The following is a 25,073-nucleotide window of genomic DNA, read 5'->3' on the forward strand; positions in this document are numbered from 1 at the left end:
AATAAGTTTGGAATTTGATTTAAGTAGTTTTAAGATTTTGATTTCAATTAAAGATAATTTTTTGTTGGATTTAGGAATGTCAAATTTTCATACATTGCTTGGATTTGAGAAAAAAGAATTGAGAAATACTGAATGGGGAACTACAACACCAAATATAACTAACTCTGTGGATACAATTTACATTCATTGCGATCTTATTGATAATTCACTTGTTGATGGTAATTTCAGTGATATTATTTATGCTTTAAGTACTGCAGATTTAACAAGAGCTTATCCATTTACAAAAGAACCACAAAGAGTTGGATATTCTGAAATTAATAAATATATTATAAATTCAATTGGAATATATATTACGGATGTATTTGGTAGAATAATTAATTTTAATAAGGTTGAAACAAGTTTTACACTAATTTTAAAAGGAATTAATTGAATAATTAAATAATTAATAAATTTTAGTTTTATATTATGTACAAGAAAGTTTATGACAAAATAAAGGAATATTTATTTATGTTGATGCTCACACGTGAAAAGAAATCATACACGGAGCAGGTATCTTTGACACTTTAACTAAATTGTTTTCAAGTTCAGTCGCATCTTCAATTAGCACAGCTGGAAAAAAAGCTTTGGAAACAGCAGGAAAAGCAGCACTTGAAAGTGGAACAAAAAAGGTTGGAACAGAAGTTGGAAATTTAGCTGCTAATAAAATTGTTGAAAAATTTAAAAAGAAACCTGCTCCGGCTGTTGGTAATTTAATTGCCAAGGAATTACAAGAAAAGAATAACAGTAAAAATAATAATAAAAATAATAATGATAAAGAGGAGGATATTCATATGAGAATAAATAGAATATTGTCAGGATCTGGAACTTCAACTCAGCGTAAACGTATTAACAGATTAATTTATAAAAAATAAAATAATATATAATATATACATGTTTAGAACAAAACAATACTGTGAAAGATATGAATTAACTCCTATTCAATTAGATACAGCCTTAATATCTGTCTTGGGAAATAATGTTAAGCAACAAAAAAACGGATATCATTTTACAATTAATGACAGAAGCTCATATTTTTATTGGTTTAATGCTTATTTTTAAGTAAGTTTTAAAGTAAATAAGCTTGCTAATGGTAATAATTATGCTGATGGAGACCAATTGCTCTAATTAATAATGCAGCTTCATTAATTGATCAGTTAGTGGTTAAACAAAATGGAAAAATTGTTTATGATTGTAATAATTTATACAAAGTAATAAATGTAAAGGATTTAGTTGAACTATCTAAGGATTATGCAGAATCAACTGGAACAAAATGAATTTATCTCTTTAGATACTACTGCTGTTGCTGAGAGCAGGAATGGTCAAGCTGGATATAATAAAGGTTTTGCTACTAGGAAGTTATTAATCCAAGGTGGTAATGAGGTAAATGCTAAGATTCCATTAAATAATTATTCATTTTTTCAGGGTTTAGAAACTAATATTATACGTCCAAGTCAAATTCAAATAACACTACAGCTGACAGATGATGATGAATTAATTTTTAGAGCTAATGCTGCTGATGCTGGTAGAGGCATTGTAACAAAATTAATTCTATGGGTTCCACGTTTAATTTTCAATGAATTTCGACTTAATTTCATTTATGAAAGACATACAAAAGCAAGATGGTCATACCTTCGGGAAATGGTGACACAATTAACTGATACACACCAAAATAATATAACCTTTAGAATAACAGCTGGTATAACAAAACCACAACATGTATTTGTTTATTTACAACGACCTGACAAAAGTAATTCACAAGAACATAATCCACATTTATTAGATACATTTAAGGTAAATGCTAATAATTATAATTGCACTTTGAGCTCCTGTCGTCTTGAAGTTGGTAATGGTGTTTTTTATCCAGAAACAGAATACACAAGTATATCAAGAATATACGATGATGTAATTAATTATTATTATAAACAAAATAATAAGACTACTGGAAGTCTTTTAAATAGATTTAATTTTCAAAGTTTGTTTGGATTTGTTCATTTTAACTTAGAATATAAAAAGGAAGTAACTACAGAAGATCCTAAGCATATTACATTAACAGCTAAATTAAATATTCCACCGGCAGCTAATATTCGTGTTTACGCAATTGTATTATATGAGGAAACAGTTGAAATAAATACTATTGGAAATGAACTTGTTATTGTTTAGAAATAAATTAAATATAAATTATATATAATGACATCAAATTATATTGAATATAAAGTTAACCTAACAGATGGACAAAAGAAAAAAATAGCACAAGCTTATAATAATAAAATTCCACATACTTTTAGATTAAAACATGAACAATTACATGGAAACTTCCCTTTACTATTAACAAAAACACAAATTAATAAAATTAAAAAAGCTGTTGCAAATAAGAAGGGATTAGAAATTAAAATATCAAAAAAAAAAAAAACAAATGTCCAGTCAAGGTCAAAATGGCGGATTTTTAGGAGCTTTGGCTGGTTTGTTAGGAAAAACAATTCTTCCAATGGCAGCGAAAATAGTTCCAAAAATATTAGCCCCTCTAGGCATCGGCGCTTTGTCTGGGCTGGCCAGTACTGGTGTTAGTAAAATACTTGGAAATGGTATGATTTCAGTAGCTAATGATAAGAGAAATATGATATCACCATATCTTACACCTAATCAAAGAAAACAACTAGTAGGATCTGGAGTGATTAAATTAACACAAAAACAGAAACAAAATGGCGGGTTCCTGGGTATGCTGGCTGCTAGTCTAGGAATACCTTTGATTACATCTTTGTTAAGTGGTAAGGGACATGGTCAGGGTATACAGATTGATTCTCAGAGAAGACCTAACAGACGAATTCCTATAGTAAAAAAAAAAATAAAATTTATAAACAAACCAATTTCTAACTTTGAAATTGAACAATGGATTAAACAATTAAAAATTAAAAACTTTAGGGGTGTATTTAGTAGAAATAATTTATTAAATTTATTAAAATCAAAAGCAAAGGACGAGTGCGGAATAATCAATTTAGATGACTCTGCTGGACCTGGAACACATTGGGTTTGTTACTTGAATACTTTGTACTTCGATCCATTTGGACTTCCTCCACCAAAGGAAGTAATTAATTATATACCTGGGGTTAAGTATAACAGCATACAATATCAAGACAAAACAAGTACACTCTGTGGTTATTATTGTTTATTTTTCATTAAAATGTTACAAGATAAAATACCGTTGTATGATTTATTGTATAAAATACTAAAAGTAAACAATCAAAGAGTAAATGAACAAACTATTATAATTTTTTTTGATAAAATGAGTTAAAATGTACTAAAATGTACCAAGAACGTAATATTCTTTACTACTAACAAAAATGTACCATAAACGTTATATTCCATACTCCTCTCAAAGGCGTATATGGAAGTGACGTGCGTTTACACTGTAAACGTTACTATAAATAGAAGTATAGATATATAAAAATAAACTTGAACGGAAGTGACGTGCGTTTACAGTGTAAACGTTACTATAAATAAATGTATAGATATATAGAAATTCCACTAATGTTAAAAATAAAATTGAATATGGTATACGGAAGTGACGTGCGTTTACAGTGTAAACGTTACTATAAATAAATGTGAACATTGTACATGGAAATTCCACTAATGTTAAAAATAAACTTGAACGGAAGTGACGTGCGTTTACAGTGTAAACGTTACTATAAATAAATGTGAACATTATACATGGAATCCTTACATAGATTCTTACTGTTAAAAGCTGATTTTGTTACCAATTCAACTCTGTACATATTTCTTCGATTAATTTCCTGTTTTTGATTAAAGTTCCAGTGTTAAAAGCACACTTCAATAAATTCTTATGTTTCTCAATTAATTCATAAACTAAAGCCAGGTTTGGACAGTAGGAATCTGTGTAATGTACACCTCTGAGATGAAAACAAAGTCCCAGATCACAATCCTTTGGGCAAACTGATCTTAAATTTTTAATAATAAATCCAATCTGATGTGTACAATAAACAATATTCCGTTTGTTTCTGTATATCTGCTTGTCTAAATTTCTAATGCTTTCAATACATTTGTCCTCGCTTGAAATATCCACATTAAAATTTTCTAAAACCTCCTCTTGTCCGAATGATTTCGTAATTTCTTCTTTAAGCTTTTCTTTTAACGTACTCCTTGTTTGTCGCTTTGTTGGCTTACATGTATCAACCAATTTCTTGTAATACTTTGAACTGAATGTTGTAGCCCATTCTTGGCATACAAAATCTTCTTTGTAATTATCTTTTAAATTTGTTGTTAATTCTGTCAAATCTTTTAACAGGTCTGCTGTTGTATTTTTATCCCTAAAAAGAAACACAATCTAAAGAATTACATAAGTATAAGCAGGTAAAAATAAATTTATCTCTAAGAAACACAAAATAATATTTCTAAAGTTAGTGAATGAGATCCGTCAAAGATCTGCTAAAGCTTGAACATAGTGGCGTAAATGTGTTTTGAAAAGTAACTTACATTGTAATCGTTTTCCTTGTTTCTGTTCTATCGTTGTATGTATTATAAGTCAGCAAAGACTGTTCTGGTGTTAATCGATTAGGTTTGTGTTGCAAAATACGACCATTTTTCAGAAAATATCACGTAAATCCCATATAACATTTTCAGATAATACGTCAGTTATTTATAACCAGATTTTCCGAAAATACGATAAAACGAAAGTAAAGGAAATATGTCAGTTATTTATAACCAGGTTTTCCGAAAATACAAGAAAACGAAAGTAAAGTAAATATGTCAGTTATTTATAACCGGGTTTTCCGAAAATACGGGAAAACGAAAGTAAAGTTAAAACCTGTGGGTTTTTAATTGTCCGGCATTAGTTGATTCGGACCAAGGATTAAAGGTTAAATTAGGTGAAACTGTTTTGGTTGCGGTATTTTATCAATAAAAATAATTTATAAACGTTTTATCATATTTTATTAAAGGTTTTAACAATAATTTGTTAAAATCTGTTTTTTTAATTGGGCGGCTTTGGATTTTTAAAAAGAAGGTGGCTAATTAAAATTGAAAAAAGTGTTCCAGAAGCGGTATTTCTTATACTACTGTTATGAGAAGAGAATTCGTCAAGCATTTTAGATGACATTAGATGATCGTAATATTTGGCCACTATGTGTTTTCGCAATTCAATCATCAGACATAGTCACAGAGCGAAGGAAACTTAGGGTTTACTAACCTTCTCGTAGTCCGTATCTTGTATGACTGCTGACACCAAATAGGAAGTGACTACTCAGTGTTACATGTGAAGTAGTCCAAAATGTAGTTCCATGTTGTTGACGATATCTGGCATATGAGTCAGATAAGGATGTGACAGTTATAGTTTTGGGTTACTTGTATTGCTTATTGTATTGAGGAAAGATCTAGACCACTTTCATTGTGAATGGCCATGTCTACATACCCGTAATCTTCATGGGTGTATTTTCAGGTGGTGATGTTTTTTCAGAACAGATTATTTTTCTTATATGTAACATAACATCTAAATATATTTATTTCATTTCTGGTAAGAAGACATGTTATATTTAATGGCTATATATGTTTTTGTATCACTAAAAATGCTGTAAAGCACTGAAAATGAGGTCTCAAGATTTAATTGTTTATATGAAACAAAGTAAGAACTGAATTGGTATAATGTAACTTTGTACCATTTCGGTATTCTCACTCGAAGCAAATTGATTCTAAAGTGTGCATATTGATAAGTGCTGGAGCAGTCGTACTAAGTTGCAATAAAGAATTTATTCATAGGATTTATTCAAGTTGCTCAAACTGAGTAAGGGGTGATGGCGATGGAGGGTCAGGGGTTTGGCCACCCGGAGTTATTCATTAATACTCTTATTTCGTCTTTACACGTTGTCCTAAACTAACTTTTTGTTTACTTCTTAAAACAAGATTATGGTATATGTATGTTTCTAAATGTTTAGAATGTAAGTCATCATGGTATAAACCTCATTTGGATTTCATTTTTTTTCTTCATTTTGTCAATATAAAGTGTTCTTGTATATAAAATAACTAAAACATGCGATTTATTGAAGTAACGGAGCCGCAATAAAAACGTATAAAGATAACATTTACTGGCCATCCTTCTGCCAGCTGACACTTAAACATATAGATTTTTTCTTCGTAACCGCATGCAGAGGATGCTTCTACATGAAAGAAATATTAAGAAAGCTGTAAATACAGACATACTCTTTCAAAAACATGGTAAATTCCTTTGATTTTTTGATCCGGATTATATACAAAATATGAAGTGTACTTGGTAACATACCAACGGTGATGATATCTCTTGAAAGTTGATTGCATTATACGAGATATCATTAGAGTAACAATAAGTGACCCACCCTCAAAATAAATATTACGCAAAGCATTATTATTATTTGCAAATTTGATCGTACATTCTTGGCAATCGTTTGCAGCATGTGCAGGTGTACGCATCCCACCAATCTGAATTAAAGTAGACATTTTCCAACCAAACCGATTCGAACTACACGTTCAAACAATTGGGTTGGTGCCGAAAGAGCAGTTGCTTTAAGTGCCCTTTTCAGTAGTTTTCAATGTGCAAACCCATTGACTTTTTCAAAAATTATACCAATTTAAATCAAATCTGATTATTATTTGAAAAGGTATTTTTAGCACAGATTTAGATGTAGTAAACTATTAATTTTTACAAGCCCTTCTCGCTGTACAAGAACTGTAATTTCAAACTTAAAATATGCAGTTCTGTCAGTACCTGTTGGATAGCCATTCTTGTTTTCTTGTTTTATATAAAAGAGAGGTAATTTGTAATTTTTACATTTTAAACAAACGCTCTAGTAGAATGTCTCTGTAATGTTGTAATTCAATGGCTATGTTTTTTTCCAAATTAATAACTAATTATCAGTTCATTTCTATGGAAACTGTACTTTGAAATAATAGGCATGCGATTTACGCTCTATTTTACTTTTTTTTGATACAATAAGCGATAACACTGTTACAAGTAAAATGATCACAGCCTGCAAGTGATCATTTTCCAGCATCCATCAAAATACAAGAAAATATACAATTGATCTATACAAATGAAGCGTGCATCCTCTGAAACAAATATTTTCGATTTTAAAGTGGCCGGTTAATATTTTGATCATGTGCACTGTGACCAAATGTAAAAGAAAAGACAAATGGACTGGGAAACAAGTTTAATATCATATTCTTTTCTGTCAGTTTTAATAGAGATTTTAGCGTAAAAAATAAGCAGTAACATAAAATATCGCTATACATCTAACTTTTAAGAAGAAATCCTTAAAAAACAAATTAATAACTAGAAGATGCTTTTGTAAAAAAGCGCATGTCTCCCCCAATGCAAAGTCGTATAGACAAGAAGTCAATATTGGTCAGGAGCGAAAGTCAAAGAGAACTGATCTCAAGTTACTGACTGGAAACGGTTTTCCATGTTCAGGCCCCTGTGACCTTGACCTTTACTAGAGTGACCCAAACATTAATTGGGGTCATTTACTCTGCATGTCCAATTATCCTATGAAGTTTTAACATTCTGGGTCAAGAGGTTCTCAAGTTATTGATCGGAAACGGTTTTCCATGTTCAGGCCCCTGTGACCTTGACCTTTAATAGAGTGACCCCAAAATTGATAGGGGTCATCTACTCTGCATGTCTAATCATCCTGTTAAGCTTTAACATTCTGGGTCAAGTGGTTCTCAAGTTACAGACCGGAAATTGTTTTCAATGTTCAGGCCCCTGTGACCTTGACCTTTAACAGAGTGACCCCAAAATCAATAGAAGTCATCTACTTTGCATTTACAATCATCCTATGAAGTTTCAACATTCTGGGTCAAGTGGTACTCAAGTTATTGATCGGAAATGGTTTTCAATGTTCAGGCCCCTGTGACCTTCACCTTTAACAGAGTGACCCCAAAAACAATAGGGGTCGTCTACTCCAGCAGCCTTACAACCCTGTGAAGTTTGAAGGTTCTAGATCAAATGGCTCTCCAGTTATTGATCGGAAATGAAGTGTGACGGACGGACGGACGGAGAGGGCAAAAACAATATGTCTCCCCCAGAGAGACATAATTATGCACGTGCCAACTATGTAATTTTGCACGTGCGCCCCAAATCTTTGTCATTGATATAGTAATTTCCATTATGTTCAATCTATGTGATGGGTACTGATGTAATAATACAGTATGTCAAGTTTTACTAAAAAATATTCAGTAATTTTAGTTTAAAATCTTTTTTTTTTAAATCTCAATTTTCGAACGTGACCAGTTTCGTCAACCGTTGTCATGGTAACGCACACCGCTACATTTCTACGACCGATCTTCAAGTTCAGTTCTTATTTTACTTAATTGTTTTATCATAGCAAAAAAGTTTTGTATGATGGGTAAATTAAAGACGCTCGCTACAGTTTCGTATTTTTTTCTCAATAATAGATTTTGATGAAATGTTTTGTATTAAAAGATCATGTTAAGATGTATTGAAAAATTAAATAAAAATACTATGTCGCCAGCTTTGTTTCAATTTAATTTGCCCCTAGATGTGGTGCTATTTTAAACATTTTTCAAAATTTCTGTAATCCTAAAATATCTTTCAGTAAAGTACAATAATCAGCATAAATTTGATTATCTAAGCATTTTTATGACGGAAAATAGTATATCTATTAGAAACATGCACAGAGAAATCAAAAGAACATGATTTTGTAAAGAAAGGAATACTTGTTCAGCAGACCCAATGGCTATTTTTGCATATTTTTGTCAGTTTTAAGTTGGTACTTCTGCTATTTTATCGAGTTTCACATAATAGAATTTAATCAAACTCTGCACATACCTTTGGTTATGTCTACCTAATCTAAAACAAAAAGAAAATTGATAGGTCACCATATTAGATTTCGCTTAAATCAAATTACAACGAGGTGGGGTGTGGTGGGCATTTATACAACGCAGGTTGGTACGAAATACTCTTTCAGTGTTTGAGCAAATGACTTAGAAATATATATATACAATTATCAAACGGCAGATTTCTTAATAAGTGGATTTTAAGGTGTTTCTGAAGCATTTTGATGGCGTAGAACGATGAAAGTTTCCGCCTTTTTTTTAACAAAACCTGTAGTTTACCAATGTACGGTACGAGATTAGAAACAGCTGTGACTCAATGCAGAGTTTGAACGCTGGTAATAAATAACAGACTCCAGTATATGTCGGAATGAAGCAATTTGAACTGAAAGAACTTTAAATGTATATATTTTGTAACCATGGTGATACTTACCCTAACATCTAGTCAGTATATTTAACATTTTGTACATTACATGCATGCGAACAATAATTTGCCGTACGGGACATTAGATAATCAATTCCGGGCATGCGCAGAAGACCGCACAAAGTCTGCAGTGAGCTACATCGAAACCAAATTGGCACGGTGTTGGAGTAAATATCGACCCGTCTGGAAAAACTGTAGCGAGTGCCTTCAAGTGTGGCAGATATTTTGAAAGATTCCTCGTATATCGTTTGTGGGGGTATAATTAATCGGAATAGGTTGTTAATGTAAGGTACACTCATATAAACTACAAACTCATTAGCATTTTACAAAACAAACAAAATATAATGTAGAAAAGATTCATATCTGTCACTAAAACTGTAAATCTTATTTTTACACAATAAGTATATCCTAGTCAGACTGTATAAATAATTTGCTCTAGCCGTATTAAATGTAAATCACAAATGACATAATTATCAGAAAAGAAATTGGTTTGGGAAGATATCTCAACATAGCCTTAGACCTTAAGAACGGTTTCATAAACGCATCCTGAAAAATGCCTTCATTTACTACTTATAATGCTAATCAAAAGCGCGACTTTTTATGCCCCCGAAGGGAGGCATATAGCTTTTGAACCGTCTGTCCGTCTGTCGGTATGTCAGTCTGTCCGCAATTTTCGTGTCCGGTCAATATCTTTGTCATCGATGGATAGATTTTCAAATAACTTGGCATGAATGTGTACCATAGTAAGACGACGTGTCGCGCGCAAGACCCAGGTCCGTAGCTCAAAGGTCAAGGTCACACTTAGACGTTAAAGGTCATTTTTCATGATAGTGCATTCGTGTCCGGTCAATATCTTTGTCATCCATGGATAGATTTTCAAATAACTTGGCATGAAAGTGTACCGCAGTAAGACGACGTGTCGCGCGCAAGACCCAGGTCCGTAGCTCAAAGGTCAAGGTCACACTCAGACGTTAAAGGTCATTTTTCATGATAGTGCATTCGTGTCCGGTCCATATCTTTGTCATCCATGGATGGATTTTCAAATAACTTGGCATGAATGTGTACCACAGTAAGACGACGTGTCACGCGCAAGACCCAGGTCCGTAGCTCAAAGGTCAAGGTCACACTTAGACGTTAAAGGTCATATTTCATGATAGTGCATTGATGGGCGTGTCCGGTCCATAACTTTGTCATTCATGCATGGAGTTTAAAATTATTGGGCATGAATGTGTACCACAGTAAGACGACGTGTCGCGCGCAAGACCCAGGTCCGTAGTTCAAAGGTCCTGAACTCTAACATCGGCCATAACTATTCATTCGAAGTGCCATCGGGGGCATGTGTCATCATATGGAGACAGCTCTTGTTTAAATTAAAATTTTATATTTATCGAAAAATATATATACAATTAATGTGAATGTCAAACGTTTTAATGAAAAAATTCATACGCGTGAAACAAATGCAGAAAGTAAATGAATTCCCTAGGACATTATGTGCTTTATAATGGATTATGTAAAATAAATTTACAAACCTTTAATAACATTTGAACAGTTGATTTCGTCGGAGGCATCTTGACAATCCAGCACACCGTCACATCGAGAAAGAAAGGATATTAATTCTTGATTTGTGCAACGAAATAGTGATACAGAGTCAGTTCCCGTGATGTTAGTTTCCAATGCATCAGTTTTAATGTCTTGTAGAAGAGGGTGATCTGAAATGCAGTTGATATTATAATATATGTTAGTCAGAAGTGTTATATATAAAACGCATGTATTGTAAATTATATTATACTGTTAATAATTGTAATATATAGTTTATTGCTGTCTATATTTCCAGTTGACTGACTGTTATTTCACTCATACAAGATAGTTATATCAGAATAGAAATAATACTATAAAAAAGAACGGGAAACAAACCAGCGTTGCATTTTATAACTTAAAACATTTCAGTCTCAGTAATTCACTAGATCTAGCGCATAAGATATAATGGCAAAATGAAAAGAATAAAGCTTATCAATGTAAAACATGGTTAACACATACTTTCCATCATAATACTAAATGAAATTACTTGTGGCTGTGCAGTTTACTTCGTCTGAGAAGTCACTGCAATCGATGACACCATTACAATGTTTATAAGCATCTACTCGTTGTCCATCGCCGCATTCAAAATATTTCCATGTTGTTGCTGTATCGCTGTTACGACTTTCTTCTAGCCAACTTGAATCTTAAGTACAATACCTTATTTTTAAAAGATGTTTGTCCACCACTTTCCAATAATTGAAATTGCCGTAGACGAATTAAAATAAATTTAAATAAAACAACTTAAAATTCAATTATAATAGTACCTCATTAATTTTTTGCGACAGCTGATTAGAAAAAGAGCGTGTGTGTTCCGCAACTAAAGAAGCTGTTCTTTAGTTTGCTAACTGCTACACTATCAACTTCAATATTTCACTTGATACTGCTTTAAGCATTACAATATATTTGGTTGGGCTGATCCGTGCTTCGAAAATTTCCAACGAACATTCACAATAAAACGATTCTTAGGACAAACCCCGGTCACCAGAACACTACGAGTTCAGTGCAAGTAGGTTTTCAGTCGAATTTTGGCAAAATCGTACGGCGTCCGTACGGACATTGTTGTCTCTTGCGAGCGTCGTACGGATTTTTTTAACTCGTAGAGGAAAATGTTTCACCAAGCTCCCGAGTTCTCTGTGAACTCGTAGAGATTTTCGAACTCGGGAGCAGCTCGCGAGAGCCCCGTACAGGCCCCGGAAGAACATGTACGGGCATCGCAGGATTTGGAAAACTGCGAGGCTTGCCGATGCTCGCACGACTATTGCAGGGGACTCAGAAGGTCAACGTGCGATGTCCGCACGTGGCTCGCAGGGTGTAATGACCACCATACGGACTCCATACGAATTCTATTTCAAGGTTGTATAAAACACACAGTACCTATAGATACCGTTCGAGTGCCGTGCCAGCGCCGTACGAACCCATGAGCATTGTTCGAGGTACGGCCGTGCATCTTGCGAGCTCCGCACGCCTTGTCTGCGATGTCCGTACGGGTATCCTACGAGTGCAACCTCTAAAGTTCGTACGGGCTCGTAGGTACAGACACACTAAGAATTCTAAATATGATTTTTAAAACCGTACGGACATCGTACGGTTTTGTGACCGAGGCATAACTTAAAACAAGGAGCTGCGTTTTCAAAACGCAAAATCATGCCTCGGATGCTGTTTTGAGGTTTTATATATTTATGTGACCTATAGGACCAAAAATTTTGTTTATTAAGTTTTAAGTTTGAAAGTGAAGGTTATATGAGGGTCGAAACATTTATATATAGGTCAGTTTGTAAGGCTGTTGAGTGCGGGTATGAACTAAAGTGGGTCATTAATGTGGGCTGTAGGCGAAACGGTAAATTTGGTTTGTACGGATGGATGAATAGTTCAACCGCTGTATATCCCGTGGGCTTATAGATTATATGCAGATTTCAAAAGTTGCTAAGAACTTGTGTTGGTATTAGTATCCAAATCTTGGCAACTTTGTGATAAGATTGCAGTTTTTGATATTATTGAAGTACAAACTACAATTTACTGCAATTGGCTGAAATTAAAACAAATATACATGTTTCTAGAATGGATTCTAGTAACTTCAATATTTAAAACTTTTGTTTGATTATAATACAGTCTTTCGCTTTATCTTTACCTTTCTATTTCCAATAAAGAAATGAATACTTACGGTTAACTGCACATATTTCCCACATTGTTCCAGGGTATCTAATAAAACACCATTGGAAACCTTTTCCTGTTGGATCACGGCAGTAATTAGAAGCACCTTCAAGGTCACAATCACAAAACTGATACTCATCGAACTTTTCTTGTGAATAGAACATGTCCCATCTCTGACAAGCCTCTCCAGACACTGTAAAATTCCAAGTACCCCTGTACCAATGGAACACGTTCAAACACCTATCACTTGCTGTATCTGGAATGGATGAGGGGGGAATCTAAACACAAACGTTTATACTATTTTGATATCTAGGCAATTTACATGTCACAAAAATCAAGTATTTAAACATGATAAAATGATAAATCAATATAAGAAAAAAAAGACAGGGATACATGATACTAATATTTCGCCTTATCGCCTTCATTTCTCAAATCAAAACCAAGAAATATGGACCAAATACAAGGCTGTCTTTTACAGATTTTATTAAATAAAAAACACACTTTATCAAGAAAACAATTTAAAGATGTAAACTCGTGGTAGAGGAAGGGTGAAACTAGCGCTTTTTTTAAACGAACATGTCTCCCTTAAGGGCTCTTACACGGATACATTATGACTTGCCTTAGTAAAGGAGATACATTAAATGATGGAAAGAAAAATTCCCAGGATATAAAGACGGGTGATATAAAATAATCTCTTCTTGACCTAAGTTTATGATAAGTGAATACACAGTTTTTCTCGATTGGTTAATAGTAATCACTTTTTTTATTCACAAAATTAAAAACATACACCCGCCAAAAATAGAGGAATTAATACTAGTATTTGAAATAAATCTCTTGAAAATATAAGGGAAATGTTTGATTTTTTTTTTGTTTGCTTGATTTTTTATTGAATTGATTGTGATTGGATATTGTTTTTGAACAACGTTGGAATTGATAGGGCATCATTTTGAGCAATATTTTCATAATCGCTTCGGAAGTGTGGATTAAAATCGGAAATAACAAAGTGTTTATAAACTTTTACATGTTAAAATATTGGGTAGGACTAGGGCTGTTCCTTAAATCTTTAACAGAAGGCCAGGTTCTTTATTTTAAACTTACGGGCTTAAAATTGGCAATGTCTGCGTACATTAACAGACTTATGCCTAGAATGTGTAGTTTTGCATATATCAGTAACTAACATTAAAATAACTTGTGACCACATAGAAGGCTCTTGGTTTCATGAAATATCTAGGGTTGAATCCAGTATTCTGGATAATATAGTCTAAAATCAGGTAACTATAAAGAAGTTTGACGTCTTAACCAGAAAATTACTAGTTTTGAAGTAGCAAAACTTGTAATTTAAGTCATTTATGAAGGCTGCAGGGCAAAAAATGTTGTTTATTAAAGTTTTAAGTTTGAAGGTAAAGGTCATATGAGGGTCATTTATTTATTTATTTATTTGGGTTTTACGGCGCACCAACACAGTATAGGTTATATGGCGCCAAACAGGACTACAAATTTTGGTTCCACATCTCATTTACATCGAAATAAAAACATGAGGTATGGAATCAAAATTTGCATACCTGCTGGAATCAAATGTTACTGCAAAACCATGTGTTATACTTTAATAGGATGGCCATTGCGTTTTGTATCAATTCGACACCCTAATATTTGCCAGATGGCCAACATATATTTTTGAACCTGGCATAACCAAATCATACTAAAAAGGTATATGGTACCAAATACTGACAAAATGTTTGTACTTGAACACCAGAAAGTAGTTTAGAATAATCTAGTAAAATATTGTACCTCGAATTACAAAACGTAATAAAAAATCGAAAATGACAGTAAAATATCATTTTAACATTTTGACAGACGATATTATTTAAGCACTGGTATTGGCAGTAGGGGTAAAATGACCTCAAGGGGAGGGGTGCGGTCATGACTGTTTTTTACAATAAGGCTGTAATTAATATCATTGTCATTATTAATATTGTTAAAATAACTATTATTATTATTATTATTATGTACAACGCCATTGAATGTATCATTTATAAAAATAGGCGTTTAATCAAATTATTCAGTTTCAGTTTCAGTTTTATGATTGCCTATGTCCTGTTTTGTGATTTTCCTACATATCTGCGATATGTCACATGTTTAACTGTAAAGCGCCCATGAACGTATATTTCATATGAAAAGAGCGCTAAACAAATCTGGTATAATAATAATGATAATAATAATAATGATATAATTAATACTAAAGAGAGTGCAAAAAGATAATTGTACCCGTTTAACAATTTGAATCATGAAACGTCACTATATGTAAATCTCGATTGTAAGCAAATATTATCGTACTTACTTACCCTTGAAATTGCATACAACGGGGCGAATTTCGCCTTTCACATCAGCGTAACACCATAAAGAGCGATATAATTCTCTTACAAAATAGTTGTTTGCATGTAGGCAGTAATTATGTGACTTGTTTTCCCATTTCTTACATTTCGTTCCATAAGATGTTTTATCCAAATACCCACTGTAGACAGCTGGTGAAACGTCTTCCTGTAATTCTAAGCAATATAATGCATGAAAATCAACAGCAATCATAATATACAAAGACAATTTTATCCGTTTCAAGTATTGCAAAAATGTACATTACAATAAGCCGGAAATCAACAAGTAGGGGTTTAAAAGGGCAGTATTGCAGAGTTCAAATTCAAAACTGTAAAGCGAAACTATTACAAATATGTAAACACATACGTACATGGAGTATTAAACGTAGAATGTATTACTATTAATGTCCATTTTAAGCGCACCTGCAAACTTTTTTCTTTTAGGATAAGCTATGGGGCTGCGCACAGAGATAAAAACATTGATGATGTTAGAAAGTCTAAATAACGTTTAGATGTATAGCTAGATGGACTCTATTGACAGACAACCAAAAAGTGTGGAAACAGGCTATAGGCACATTTCTGTACATAACTTTCCAACAAAAGGTTCTATACTTTTTCTATACTTTTTCTCAGTATTTTCTTGTAACAAGACTTCTCTCCCCAATGGTTGTTTTGACGTTGACCGTTCAAAGGTTCAAAGGCCGTGCCCCACTGTGTTCCTTTATTTGTTCATTTGTTAGTTTTGTACTAGTGTGATTGCTTTTATGAGAGTGTGTTGATCATGATCGTGTGCACGTCCGCGTAATGGGTTATGGTCTGTGTGGGAGTATGAGTTGGGGGGGGGGGGGGGGGGGGGGGGTGCGGAGAGAGAGGGGCGAGCTGCGTTTCTGGAACGTGGCTTTCCCTGTTTGATATTTATCCTTGTTTTTTTTTTAACCTAAGTAATAAATCCTGTGTCTGTGTCTCGAATTGATCTATACCACTATACCACATCGCCTGCCAAGGCTTAACTTTTTGTGTAAATTTATGATCTCCCATAAAAGGTTGAGCGGCCGATTTTTAGCTCACCCGAGCACACAGTGCTCGGGGTGAGCTATTATGATCGCTCACCGTCCGGCGTCCGTCCGTCCGTCCGTCCACACTTTCCTTTAAACAACATCTCCTCCTAAACTAACAGGCCAATTTTGATGAAACTTCACAGGGATGTTCCATGGATGGTTCTCTTTAAAACGTGTTCAAAGAACTGAATTCCATACTGAACTCTGGTTGCCATGGCAACCGAAAGGAAAAACTTAAAAAATCTTCTTGTCCAAAACCTTAAGGCGTAGAGCCTCGATATTTGGCATGTGGCATCAGCTAATGGTTCTCTATGAAGATTGTTCAAATTGTGCCCCTGGGGTGAAAAGAGGCCCCGCCCCGGGGGTCCCAAGTTTTACACAGACTTACATAGGAAAAAACTTTAAAAATCTGCTTGTCTGAAACCACATTTCCTAGGCCTTTGATATTTGGTATGTAGCATTGCCTTGTGGTCCTCTACCAAGATTGTTTAAATTATTACCCTGGGGTGAAAAGAGGCCCCGCCCCGGGGGTCCCAAGTTTTACATAGACTTATATAGGAAAAAAACTTTTAAAATCTTCTTGCCTGAAACTGCAAGGCCTAGGCTTTTGATGTTTGGTAGGTTGCATTGCTTAGTGCTCCTCTACCAAAATTGTTCAAATTATTATGCCCCTGAGATGAAAAGAGGCCTTGTCCTGGGTGTCCCAAGTTTTATATAGACTTACATAGGAAAATACTTTAACAATCTTCTTGTCTGAAAGTTCAAGGCCTAGGCCTTTGATATGTGGTATGTAGCATTGCCTAGTGGTTCTCTAACAAGATTATTCAAATTATACCCCTGGGGTGAAAAGTGGCCCCGACCTGGGGGTCACTTGTGTATGAGTTATATAGCAAAAAATACTTCAAAAATTATCTGATCATATTGCCTAGACTGTTTAATTATAATTACCTGATGGCCCTAAGTAATTAGGGTTTACTTGACTGTGACCTTGACCTACTGACCTACTTTCTTGTTTTTTTAAGATACAGCCTTGAAATTTGGATGGTATTTACAGTTTTGCACACCGATCTTAACACTGACTTTCAGTGACCATGAATGCTAATACTAAGTAAAATACTAACATTCAACAATGGTTTAGAACCTTCATTTTATAGAAACATAATGACAAGCCATCACAAAAACATTAAAAGTGAGATACACAAAAATTGTTGTTATTATTAAGTTAAATGTGTTTAACTGGTCATTTACAAACAGTAACTAGTATATGATAAAATTTAATGTCTTTGGTATTTAGTATCATGTATTGGGCCCAACTAAACTCAGGTGAGCGATATAGGGCCATCATGGCCCTCTTGTTTTAACTTGTCTGACTTGTTGAAAATAGGGTAAATGTTGGGTTGGCATAGCCCAAATGTGTTTAAACCACTAGTTTTCTTCATATAGGTTACTGTCCGTCTCTTGTTTTACAGAAAGTATAGAATATAACTACAAAATGCGAAAATAAAGTTATGTTGCTGCAAAAAATATTTTAATCTGAAGCTAAGGCTTGGATGAAAACAATACCGTGTACTAATTTATAGCTTATAGCTCAGACAGTGCAAATCAAATGTTTACAACGAATGACACTTTAAATGATAAATTCTGTCGCAATACAGGAATGGAATTTTATAAGGCTTTTGTAGGTGACGTATTGTAACAGCTGTATACCCATCACGCCCTTACGTGCACATGGTAGTAAGCATAAATATTCTTACATACAATCGGATTTCAAAACATCGTACTACAGAAACTTTCTTACTATGGTCCTCAATCTATACTTATGATTATTATGATGTATTAGAGAGTCTTCTTTTCATATAGTATTTAATTGAGTCTTACATACCATTCAAGCGACAAACTGCCCATTCAACGGATGGATTCGTAGTTAAGCACCATAGTATTTGCGATTCGGAAGGGTCTCTGCAAAAGTTTTCAGCATCGCTTATGGACTTCTCAGGAAACATTATGTCTTTGTTAAAATGGTGTTTATGTGGATACTGACTGTCCCATCTCTGACAGGTAATTCCAGATTCTGTAACGCTGACATTTCCGGCATATTGTGTAGAAAATAACCGATCTGTAATTTCTGAAAATACCTTTCCCTTTCCAGTATGCGAAAAATTGAAATATGACTTGAAAATAGAAGATTTTATGGAATAAATAAAACTCATTTTAGTGTAGAAATTAACTCGGAAGAGGCAACAAAGTGTGGAGTCTGCCCATGTTGAAAAGTGAGAGTAGACGGCTAATATAAAAGTTTTGCAACCGGCAATCATGGTAAAGAAAGTAGTGGCAAACTTTTTTTTTTACCAAGTCTTCGTATATAAACCATTTTAAAGTAATTTCACCTTCAATCATTATTAATTGTCCCAAAACAGTAAGAACTACTTTACCTTCGGAAGTGTTATCGAATACGTTCTCACATACGAAATAGAAAGCAGACCTTGATAAACAATTATGTGTTTCCCAAGTAAAGTCTACATTTGCCTTGTAGAATCCCATCCTCGTGCAATCCCCACTTGATGGTTCTCCAGCTGCCCTGAAATAACACAACAAAGGAAACATATCAGTGACAAAAAAGATTACTTGTCTTGGTGCCATGTAATACTTAAAACAGTTCCAAATGAAAACTAAGTCGTATTTTGCTAAAGAATACTTGTCTAAATGGCATAAAATATTTAAAACAGTTCCAAATGAAAACTAAGTCGTATTTTGCTAAAGATTTCTTTAACACAGTTCCAAATGAAAACTAAGTCGTATTTTGCTAAAGATTTCTTGTCTAAATGGCATGAAATACTTACAACAGTTTCAAATGAAAACTAAATCGTATTTTGCTAAAGATTACTTGTCTAAATGGCATAAAATACTTAAAACAGTTCCAAATGAAAACTAAGTCGTATTTTGCTAAAGATTTCTTGTCTAAATGGCATGAAATACTTAAAGCAGTTTCAAATGAAAACTAAATCGTATTTTGCTAAAGATTTCTTGTCTAAATGGTATGAAATACTTAAAACAGTTCCAAATGAAAACTAAGTCGGCCCGTTTCACGAAGTCTGCTTATGACAAAATCTTTGAACTTACAAAATAACTTTGGAGTGAACTGTTCAAAAATGGTTAAAGAAACCTGTTTTACTTTGATTCAAACTTAAGTCAAGCTCTAACTTTAGGTGAACTCTGACCTTGATTTAGGCGGTCTGCCTATGTTTCTATACAGAGGTTGCGATTTCATACTTGTGCGTGTATATCTATGTGTAAAAAACCCTAAACGCAACACAGGTGATAATGATAACAAGCAAATTCGATGAATTGGTATCCCCCGCCGAAAGGGTTTGTCGGTGAGGAATGGCATAAAAATATATCCGGCAAAAAGTTAAGGATGTTAATAAGAAGCAAATAATTTCATTAGTCAAAATCAATTTAACAGAAAACAAATGTTTAATTAAAGAGTACATAATAAATGTATGATACTTTGATCCTGACTAAAGAATTTATTTTGAATGGGATGTGCTTACTGTAATAAGCTTAGCTTCTAGAATTAAATGCAGTTAATTGAAATATGTGCTTGAAGTTTAACTGGAACGAAATATTGTCTTTGAGTAGCTTGGCACCAGGTGTTGCTGTTTAACATGTACATTTGAACTCAAAAGAACAGATGTCCTTAAGAGAACACAGGTAAGAAATCTTGAACATGACTGAGGGCAAGGTTTGTGCAGTCACAACTTAACATGTTGAAGGTTTGAACATTTAAAAAAAATAATAAAAGGAATGGACATATATATATGTACATATATTTATTTTTTTAGGGGGTGGGGGTGCGGGGAAACGGGAGAGAAAACAAAATTTCACATGTTGATTATAAATATTGATGGAAAATTAAAAATGAAAAAAAGGGTAAAAGGGTGAAGTTTAGTGGTGGAGAGAGGGGGCAGAGGATGCATGATCAGTGGTGGGCATGACTGGGTGGAGGAGTGAGGTGGGGGAATGGTACAACTTGTATGTTGATAAATAATCATGGAAGGTTTGAAAAAAATCTAAAATAAGAAATATTTTGGGGGTTGGGGTGGGGGATGGAGGTGGGTTGTGAGGGGGAGGGTGTGTGACCAAGGCAAGTGGGCGACCAGGTGTAGTGCGCACCTTCACATGTTTATAATAAATGTTCAGAGAAAAGAATGAAAGAAATTTAATGAAATTCTGCCAAAATGTAAGTTTGTTATGTACAAATATGTGGATTTTTAGACAATTAAACAATTAATGGGCAATAACTCTGCAGTTACAAAAGAAATCCATACGGAATTGTGTGTGCACATCCACATTATAGTGCTCTAAATTCTGTTAAAATTTCATAGTTCAAGGTCAAATATATCAAAAGTTATGATGCAGAAATTGCCATATCTACAGTACCCTATATAGATAACACTAGAAACTTCTATGGGCCATAACTCTGGTGTTACTTGGGCAATCTGTCTGAAACTTGATGGGCCCCATAGTGGTGAACACGTATACGAACTTTGTTTTAAAAAAATCTAAAATAAGGAATGATTTATTTTTTTATTTGGGGGGGGGGGGGGGGAGTCGGGCGATCGGGAGGGGTGGTGTGATCAAGGTAAGGGGGTAACCAGTGTGGGTACACAACTTCACATGTTTACAATAAATGTTCATGGAAAAGAATGAAGGAAATTTAACGAAATTCTACCAAATGGTAGTTTGTTATGTACAAATATGTGGATTTTTATACAATTAAAGGGCAATAACTCTTAATTTACAAATAAATCTGAACGAAATTGTGTGTACACAACCATATTATGGTGATCTAAATTCTGTTTAAGTTTCATAGTTCTAGGTCAAATATATCAAAAGTTATGATGCAGAAATTGCCATAATTATAGTACCCTATATAGTTAACACTAGAAACTTCTAAGGACCATAACTCTGGTGTTACTTGGGCAATCTAACTGAAACTTGACGGGCCGCAAGAACTCATAATGGTGAACACGTATATGAAGTTTTAAATAAATATTCCCAACCATTTTCTAGATATGGCTCCGGACGGACGGATGGACGGACGGAAGGACGGACGGACTGACAACGCCAAAACTATATCCCTCCGACTTTCGTCGAGGGATAATAATAGTAGTAATAAAATAATAATTACGTGTCTGCTGAAATATATTGGGTTAATTTAATCAGGGAGGTGCGTGCTTCATATTAATGTTCAGATATACATTTAACAAGAACAAAAACATTTTGAAACGTGTATATTCTGAATTTTCGTATAGCAGTTGCTTTTTGAAAAGAAAGAATGAAACTAAAACATACATGAACACGTATGAAATCGCAACCTCACTAAAACGGGTTTTCAGTGATGGCAGCGTGACTGAATTTTTATCAAAGTTAAAATTGCCCCCATCGTGTCACTACGGATTTTATCCTTTCAGTATTTTGAGATTAAGAAGACAAGTTTACACCAACATACATGTTCATATTTCATGTTAAACTGTTAAAACTGACAACCAAATTTAGATTCATCTTGATATGTGACTATTCGTGAGTCGGCTCCCTGATAAATTTCTTCATTTGAAAATTAATCAACGAATTCATCATGAAGTGAAATAATGAAAGAACAAATAAAAACCAGTTGTTAATGTATTGTTAATGTAGATAATGTTTATACTTACAACTTAGAACATGTATACATACCAAGCCGAAAATGTTGCAGGAGTTCTATCCTCCCAAAAGAATGCGTTTTTGTCGCTCCCTCTCTCCTTCCGACGCAGTCCTGTTACGATGATAGGTTTTGTAGTTATAAATCTTAACTGTCATAAATTTAACATTGTAACAATCACCTTTAACACGCATAGTTTCGCAAAATTTAATATATTTACGCGACAAAGCATTAGTAAACCTAAATAGACTCATGAGTTACATGCGTAATTGACAAATCTGTGCTTTGTTCCGTGTATGCTTTGCTATGAAATATTCAAAAATGTCCGAAATCATGTTAAACACAATTTATCAATTACAGCAAGAAAACACATGTGCTCACTAATGGGTAAATTATCAGAACAATAGAAAAACCTTTCAAGTGAAAAAGATAAAAGGTAAGGGTAGATTTTTCGAAAGCACAGACAACCCGAAATACAGACATAGAACCAAGTATCACAAAGTAGGCCAACAATAAAAAAGAATCTGTACCTGAAAAATATTGTAGATGGGTTGTTTTAAAACCAGCAACATCTACAATTTCATTATAGGCAAAATACAGAAGGGCGGGGGTAAGGGGTAAATAAAAAGGTCTGGTGTTGGGGCGAAAATGGAAAAAAAACAAGGATAATATTCAACAGGGAAAGCCACGTTCATAAACGCAGTCTCCCAACACCGTAAACCACTACAGCGCAGAAGACAAACATACACACACGCGCGCACGCGCACAAACACATACACACACACACACACACACAACTAGCATACACAGATAAACAAACAGACAAGAAAAAACAACACAGTGGAGCACCGCAGGCCAAACACATACACACACACACACAGAGAGAGAGAAAAAAATAACAGTGGGACATCGCCCAAGGACGACCGGTAGTCAAAATTATGGTGGGCACCGTATCTTGCTCATAGTAAAAGGAGAGGGAGTGCAAATGCAAGGTAGTGCAAATGCAATGGCGAAAGTGTAAAGGCTCTAACATTAGTGACTATATACCAGATCATATAAAGTAAAACATATAAATATGGTTAATCTAAGGTATATTTACACCATTGTATTCAACAACTTGTCCGAGCACCAAGAGCCTAACTTTTATGGGCACGACTAAGCAAACTGAAAAACCCACTTCCTCCGTCCGTTTTTGTAGTATTATATCGGATGTTTAAGACCGAGTTTTAAATGTGTTTCAAGGTTTGTGTTATATTTCTTAAAAAGTTCGGACAATATAGACAACGTATGATGTCGCTCGAGGGACATCTTCATCAAGGTTGGAGAAGTTGGAGAAGTAGACAATTTCGAAACAAAAAATCGTCTGTTTTATCATAATTATTTTTCTAAACTACTATTCACAATTGTTAAATTTAAGTCCAAAAACATTCGTTATTTATAACGGTAAACATACAGGTCTAATCGCTACCAGTTACTCAGCTATCCCAAGATAGTGTCCTTTTTCTTGGAAGCATTTAAAGGCACTCGCTACAGTTTTTTCCAGACGGGTCGATATTTACCCCAACACCGTGCCAATTTGGTTTCGATGTAGCTCACTACAGACTTGGTGCGGTCTTCTGCGCATGCCCGGAAGTGATTATCTAATGTCGCGTTCGGCAAATTATTGTATGTTCGCATGCATTTAATGTACAAAATGTTAAATATACTAACTAGATGTTAGGGTAAGTATCACCATGGTTACAAAATATATACATTTAAAGTACTTTTATTTCAAATTACTTCAATCCGACATATACTGGAGTCTGTTATTTATTACCAGCGTTCAAACTCTGCATTGAGTCACAGCTGTTTCTAATCTCGTACCGTACCCGTACCGTACATTTGTAAACTACAGGTTTTGTTAAAAAAAAGGGCGGAAACTTTCATCGTTCTACGCCATCAAAATGCTTCAGAAACACCTTAAAATCCACTTATTAAGAAATCTGCCGTTTGATAATTGTATATATATATTTCTAAGTCATTTGCTCAAACACTGAAAGAGTATTTCGTACCAACCTGCGTTGTATAAATGCCCGCCACACCCCACCTCGTTGTAATTTGATTTAAGCGAAATCTAATATGGTGACCTGTCAATTTTCTTTTTGTTTTAGATTAGGTAGACATAACCAAAGGTATGTGCAGAGTGTGATTAAATTCTATTATGTGAAACTCGATAAAATAGCAGAAGTACCAACTTAAAACTGACAAAAATATGCAAAAATAGCCATTGGATCTGCTGAACAAGTATTCCTTTCTTTACAAAATCATGTTCATTTGATTTCTCTGAGCATGTTTCTAATAGATATATTGTCTTCCGTTATAAAAATGCTTAGATAATCGAATTTATGCTGATTATTGTACTTTACTAAAGATATTTTAGGATTACAGAAATTTTGAAAAATGTTTAAAATAGCACCACATCTAGGGGCAAATTAAATTGAAACAAAGCTGGTGACCTATTATTTTTATTTAATTTTTCAATACATCTTAACATGATCTTTTAATACAAAACATTTCATCAAAATCTATTATTGAGAAAAAAAAAACGAAACTGTAGCGAGCGTCTTTAAGTATCAATACACTGACAAATTATTTTGACCTTGTTCATGTTATACAGAAAGTCGAACTGTAATAGGAAAGCAATTATGAACATTGACGTATTTCCTGACGATTTTCTTTACAGAGTTTTCAAGTTGGATACCAGGATAAAAGTATACTACAATTTTACACGATACAATTTACACCAGACTGTAATTATTCATTTATTTAGTTTGGAGACACTTTGGTTTGACTGCTCTACAGGCCCGTAGGAACAGGGGGTGGGGGTGGGGGAGAGAGGCCGGGTCCCCAAATAATTTGACAGATAATGGTTATTATCG

General features: G+C 34.0%; 1 protein-coding gene across 1 annotated transcript in view; it reads right to left on the reverse strand.

Moving 5' to 3' along the window:
• The window catches only part of LOC123533444 (uncharacterized), a 76,027-nt gene that overhangs the window by 40,671 nt on the left and 10,283 nt on the right, over nucleotides 1-25,073 (reverse strand). The window contains exons 8-14 of the mRNA XM_045315083.2: nucleotides 22,191-22,269; nucleotides 18,887-19,032; nucleotides 18,337-18,579; nucleotides 15,370-15,573; nucleotides 13,038-13,283; nucleotides 11,364-11,519; nucleotides 10,828-11,007 (exon numbers count right to left, since the gene is read on the reverse strand). Of these exons, the coding sequence (XP_045171018.2) occupies nucleotides 10,828-11,007; nucleotides 11,364-11,519; nucleotides 13,038-13,283; nucleotides 15,370-15,573; nucleotides 18,337-18,579; nucleotides 18,887-19,032; nucleotides 22,191-22,269 (1,254 nt within the window). The remainder of the gene's footprint in view (nucleotides 1-10,827; nucleotides 11,008-11,363; nucleotides 11,520-13,037; nucleotides 13,284-15,369; nucleotides 15,574-18,336; nucleotides 18,580-18,886; nucleotides 19,033-22,190; nucleotides 22,270-25,073) is intronic.

Source organism: Mercenaria mercenaria, chromosome 12 (assembly GCF_021730395.1).
Source record: "Mercenaria mercenaria strain notata chromosome 12, MADL_Memer_1, whole genome shotgun sequence".
Taxonomy (NCBI): Eukaryota; Metazoa; Mollusca; class Bivalvia; order Venerida; family Veneridae; genus Mercenaria; species Mercenaria mercenaria.